Below are 6156 nucleotides of genomic sequence, written 5' to 3' on the forward strand. Positions count from 1 at the left end.
AGGTGTGCTGCATTAAGTAAAACAGCTGTATTAAGTAAAGGTGTGTTATATTCATTATTTTCAATTTATTTATTTTATTTCAATAAATACTGGTCTTCTTTGCACCCAACCATAAGTCTCGTTTTGTCTACATCGCTACTGAATAAGTCCGGCGGTCAGAACCAGAAAAGGGGAGTGATTCGAAACCGCACGGGGCTCTGGAGCAGCTCAGATACTTCTGACTGGCCAGAGACAATAACCCCAGTATATACCCCCCCTCTTTCTACACACTTGGAGAGGAAGAAGGCTCAGATTGAGGCTGCAATAAAACCAGAATTTCTCCACAAGAGCAGCAATCAGGAGAAGAAGCTCATTGCCCAGGTAATATGTGTTATGGCTGAGCAAGGTTACCTTGAGCCCAAGGGAGGAAAGGCAATGGTGCAATTCCTCATCCAACAGTGTGCGGCACCCATTGGTTCAGGGACCCTGGTACCACCCAATTATCAGCCAGACCCAGTAACAGATGAAGAATTAGTCACGTTATGTGAAAGGGTGATGTGTTTGATCACAACTGCAGTGAAGATGGAGGATGTCCTTTGGCCATCCTTACTGGAGTTTGTTAATATGATCCAGTACACCAAGGCTTCAACAATAATCTGCAGTTGTTCAGCATATATTAGGTAAAAGAAACTGCAAGCCGGTAGTGAAAGCTTTTCCCTTACTTACAATGAAGATGCCAATCTCCCTAAAGCCCAGGCACAGCTGACCCGGCTCCTCACCGTGTCTTGTTGTCCATATCAGGGAGGAGGCCGAGGAGCTGTGGCACTGAGTCTACTGAAAGTCCTGAGTCTCGATGTCCACTCAGAATCAGTGAGGTGGTGGGAAGATGAGCTGGCACCATTAGTTGACCATTTACTGGAAAATTCAGTGCAGTCTCTGTCTCAATCAGAATGGGAGAATAAATTATTGACGGTCTTGTGCCTAGCTTTAAATACAATTGATGACGAGGAATGGACATGTCAGCTTGCCGATGAAATGTCAAAACAACTCAACACCAACTATCATTCCTCACAAGAGAAGGGCTTTCTATATAAATCTCTTGCATCAGTGCTCCGCCAGATCTGCACTAGGAACGTAAGGGAGGAGCGTCATCAAATGCTACTGAGTGTGCAGCACAGTGAGAGTGCGGAGCGAGAGGGAGCGGCCCTCGCCCTTGGTTTCTGTGCCACGGCACATTTTGATGGTACGTTCAGTAGCCTGGAGGAGTTTGCTAACTCCCACAGATTCAGGGTCAAAGCTGATGAGGAATCGGATAAAGTCAAGAGCACACTGGTTCTGTGCTATGGGAACATGGCAGTCTGTGCACCTGAAGAACTGCTGTTCACAATCGAGAGCCACATTCTGCCAGCTGTCATTTAATTACAAGTGGGCAGGGGATAAAGACTGAATCCAGGGATCTCACACTAAAGCTCAGCTTAATACAGACCGCGACTCAGATAGCCAGATCCCTATATATAAATCGCTGGAGACTGCCCACCAACTTTATTAGAAACAGGGTGCTGCTCACATACATGCAGGACCTTATTGAGGCCGAGCCACCAGAGCTGCTGCAGAGCCCTGTTCGACAGTTAGCCATGGATGCCTGCACGCCTCTCCTGAAACTACACAGTGAATCAATCCAAGCTGATACCTGCCAATTGATTCAAAGCTGCCTGATCAGTACTTTCGGCTTGGTACCTCCAGAACGGAACAGTGACGAGGACACAAATGATAATACAAAGGAGACGGCCATGCTTTATACTCAAACCACAGATTCTCTGCAAAATCTTCTGAAGCAAGTATTACTTCAGGACCTGTCCCCTCAAGGACTTGAGGCCATTTTCAAACATGTAGAAGCCTGGATCAGTTCAACAAAAGACTATGAACGAGAGAGAGCCATGGAAATGACCCTGGAGCTTCTGAACCTTTACTGGAGGAAGCTCAATGTTAGTAATGTAGTGCCTGGAAATAACATGGGGACTCTTATTGGGCGACTGATACCGCGCTGTGCAGACCCATCGCTTCCCGTTCGACAGATGGCCTGGACTCTTTGTACATAATCCTGGCCATTCATTTGTCGTGTGAAGGCACCAATCTAGTTCAGCAAACGGAGTAGTTAGAGGGACTGAAAAGAGTCAGAGAACAGTTGGTTAACCCTGACAATTCAGTCCTCTTAAAATTCTGCTCTCAAATCACAGAGGTCATTTCCAAATGTTTGCCCCATGACCAGCTGGGCTACTTACTCTTCATGGTCTTCAAAGGGCTGTCTGACCAACACCCCAGCTGTTCCAATGCAGCCGCTGTTCTCATGCAAACCACGATTAAACTACAAAGCAGTGAACTTGGGGACCAGTTCTTGGTGATAATTGACGCACTGAGACTAGAATTGCAATCAATTCTTTATGAGCAGGTAAAAGTTTCAGTTCTGCGTAGTTTAGCCATTCTGGCCTCACACAACACAGCAACAGTTGTGTCCAGTCTCCTCACCTACCCTGTCCTTTTGCACAAGTACATCAGTGACATGTGGCGATCACGGGCTGAGGACACAGAATGTGCCATGAGAACAATGGGAGAGCTGCTGGAGACACTGAAAAAGCAGTTGCCATTTGGGATGAGCAGAACCTGTCCCGTCAGTGAGAACGCGCCAGAGTATTCAACCCTTGAATCCCTGGCTGCCGCCTGTGGGCTGTGACAGATGATAACTAAGCCTGAGTCATAAAGGCGTTAACTGCATTATTCCCGCAGTTATTCAGCACCCTGCTCATTCATTGCAACTCTTCCATTCATGTTTCTCTGCTCAATAGTTTTGCTCCTGATGATAAATTCAACCAGAGACAATTCTCAGCTGCGTTTGAAACACCTAAATGTAGAGGTCTGTGTGTAAACTGTGTGAGGACACTAAAGGACCTGCTAGCTCGGACAAACAATAAAGAAGTAGTTACTTACATGGTGAAGAGTGGAGGATGGGACCAGATGAAAAACCTCTGCATATTTGACAAGGGGGTTGCCTTGCTGGCCAGAGCAATGGTGCGATTTGCTGGCATCAGCCTACCTGGCATTGTGGAAGAGCTGGCAGCTCAGATCCATGCCATCCAAGAGTGTCAGGCAGTCACTGTGGCTTCCTTCTTTGGAGAGCTATTAAAATCTCCACTGGCTTCACAGCTGCAGCTCACAGACATTCTTGTGAACATATTGTTAAGGTGTTTGCATGATGCTTGTCTAGTTGCCCAGTTGCCCAGTTGCTGCGTGTCAGGGGCCTGGGCAACATTACAATTGGAGCCCATTACTCGTCTCATTAAGTGATGGGCACAATGTTGAGTCTGCTGGGGACCAAGGAGAACCAAGAGGAAGTGCTAACATTTGAGGTGCTGTCGTGCCTCTCCAAGAACATAACTAAATTGAGAGGGAACGCCATCCAACACTTTGTAAAGAAAATCCTCACCAGCATTCAACCACTCTTTGACGTCGAGTGTGATCTAGTGCGGGCTGAAGCGATCAGCATGTTGGGGAACTTGACCAAATGTGGAATCGGAGGTTCCAGATCCTTCTTCTACCGACTGATCCATTCCAACCTTGTGCATTTGTTGCTGCACCTGGATGGAAAGAGGGAGGAGGTCACCAGGTTTTGCAGTTCAACACTGCAACTGGTTGTCCCCCTCATTAGATCGGCCGAGGCTTCCTCATTAATCAAGAACTATCTAGAGGAGCCTAAGGGGAACTACATGGCTCTCCTAAGGGACCTTTCATGACAGTTGGTTGAAGATTTTCCCAACAGGATCACTTCCTACACCATGGATTGCCAATCCTTCCTCCACAACCCCCAGGAGCAGCTCCGAGCACATGGAGCGGCCTTTTCAACTTTACTTCTCCAGCAGTCAGAACGTGTCCGATCCGCCCGGAGGCTCACCTGGTGGAACAGCTGCCTAAGAAACTGCTGCTGTTGCCGTCAGAATGAAGCCTAAACACACAGGCCCTGATCGTCCTCCACCTCTTCGTCTTTGCATCAAACTGATCAATTTTCCAAGATGACTCGTAAATATGTAAATTCATGAATTGTAAATAAATAGATATCCTGTTGTTGTAACTCTCGGTTGATCTTCAAATGATGCAGGTTCCACGGCTGTGTGACTGGAAGAGTGTAAACATACTCTCTCACACACACACACATACACCCTCTCACACACATGCACTCACCCTCACACACACACACACCCTCTCACACACACGCACTCACCCTCACACACACCCTCACACACACTCACTCACACACACACACTCACTCTCACACACACATCCTCACACACACGCACACACTCACACACACACACACCCTCACCCTCATACACACACCCTCACCCTCACACAGACACACAAGTACTGAAACCACTCTTAGCAAAGTCACAAATGGCATCCTATGTGACTGTGACAAAGGTAAACTATCCCTCCTCGTCCTCGAACTGTCCGCAGCCTTTGACACAGTTGACCACCCCAGCCTCCTCCAACGCCTCTCCGCTGTCATCCAGCTGGGTGGGACTGCACTCGCCTGGTTCCATTCAGATCTAGCTAATCATAGCCAGAGAATCACCTGCAATGGCTTCTCTTCCTACTCCCACACTGTTACCTCTGGTGTCCCCCAAAGATCTATCCTAGCCCCTCCTATTTCTCATCTACGTGCTGCCCCTTGGTGACATCATCTGAAAACACAGCGTCAGTTTCCACATGTACGCTGATGACACCCAGCTCTACCTCACCACCACTTCTCTTGACCCTCCACTGGCTTTAAATTGTCAGACCACTTGTCTGACATCCAGTACTGGATGAGCAGAAATCTCCTCCAACTAAATATTGGGAAGACCAAAGCCATTGGGCCGGATTTAGAGCGGGGGGGTCAGTGGGTGCGATCATTGGAGGGTCGGGTGAGAATGTGTTTTTCTCCCCCAGCGGGTCGGGACCCTGCTGTGAACACTCCTCCATGCACCTTTCCCCAATGTCGGGTCTGTCAGCGCTGAGCAGACCCAACACGCAGCGGTGGGTTCACAGCGGGGGACCAATTCAGGAAATTAGTGGCTTGTTTAGAGCCACTTTAGAATGAATTTCAGCTCACCTTCTGCATCAGACAGCTGGCCCATGGGCTCCACGCTGGTCATGCACCATGTCTGTCAAGCTGAGGCGGGAGTTCAGTGGCCATTGAATCAGTTGAGTTGACAGCTTCAAATGTACAGCAAAAGCTCCCACCTTACAGAGATACCTTCCCTCAGCCACAAACTCTTCCTCACTGCATTTCTACAACAGGTTCACCATGCTGCAAGTCTTTACACAAGTCTGCATCCAGTCTGCCCTCATTGCCAATGTTCCTTTCATTTTTATTTGTACCGAGTGTGCCACGAACTCCTTCGAGCGACTTTTTTGTCCCTGGGTAAATTTTACAACAACAACTTTCATTCCTGAGCCAAATGGACAGCCAAGGGATGGAGTCTGGGATTGTTTAAAGCGTGTCCTAGCAATCGTGCGCACCCTGAGCAAGCTTGTGAGTGCTAGGGAAGGATTCAAAGACATTGACAGACATTGCTGCACGCTGCCGCTCTGCCTTGATACAGCTGCCCCTCGAGTCTTTGGCTCAATTCTCTCTGAACTACACCACAAAGCAACCTATTGAATCACATTGAATAGCACAGCACAGAAGGAGGCCAATCAGCCAATTGAGTCTACGTCCCACGCCCCGCTTTTTCCCCATATCCCTGCAATTTTTTCTCCTTCAAGTATTCATCCAATTCTCTTTTGAATTCCCTCAGGCAATGCATTCCAAATCCTAACAACTCGTTGCGTAAAAAAGTTTTCCCTCCTGTTGCCTCTGGTTCTTTTGCCAATTGCTTTAAACCTGTGGCCTCTGGTTATTGAGCCTTCAGCCATTGGAAACAGTTTCTCTTTATTTACTCTATCTAAACCAGTCATGATTTGAAACACCTCGATCAAATCTCCTCTTAGCCTTCTCTACTCCAAGGAGAACAACCCCAGCTTCTCCAGTCTATCCACTTATTATTCTGCATGCAACTTTAAATATATTTGTGATTAGACCTGTCAATGCCCTGTTAAGTTTTCTCCTTTAATATGTAATGTTCACTCAATCTTTTTAGTTTT

General features: G+C 47.5%; 1 protein-coding gene across 1 annotated transcript; it reads left to right on the forward strand.

Annotated features, from left to right (window-relative positions):
- Positions 1-3329: 3329 nt before the first annotated feature.
- LOC147111672 (protein maestro-like) lies at positions 3330-3767 on the forward strand. The gene has a single exon (XM_085998289.1). It carries the CDS (start codon positions 3330-3332, stop codon positions 3765-3767), a length of 438 nt encoding a protein of 145 aa, XP_085854415.1.
- Positions 3768-6156: the final 2389 nt, after the last annotated feature.

Source organism: Somniosus microcephalus, chromosome 10 (assembly GCF_052327205.1).
Source record: "Somniosus microcephalus isolate GS21.2 chromosome 10, FLI_Smic_1.0, whole genome shotgun sequence".
NCBI classification, from domain to species: domain Eukaryota; kingdom Metazoa; phylum Chordata; class Chondrichthyes; order Squaliformes; family Somniosidae; genus Somniosus; species Somniosus microcephalus.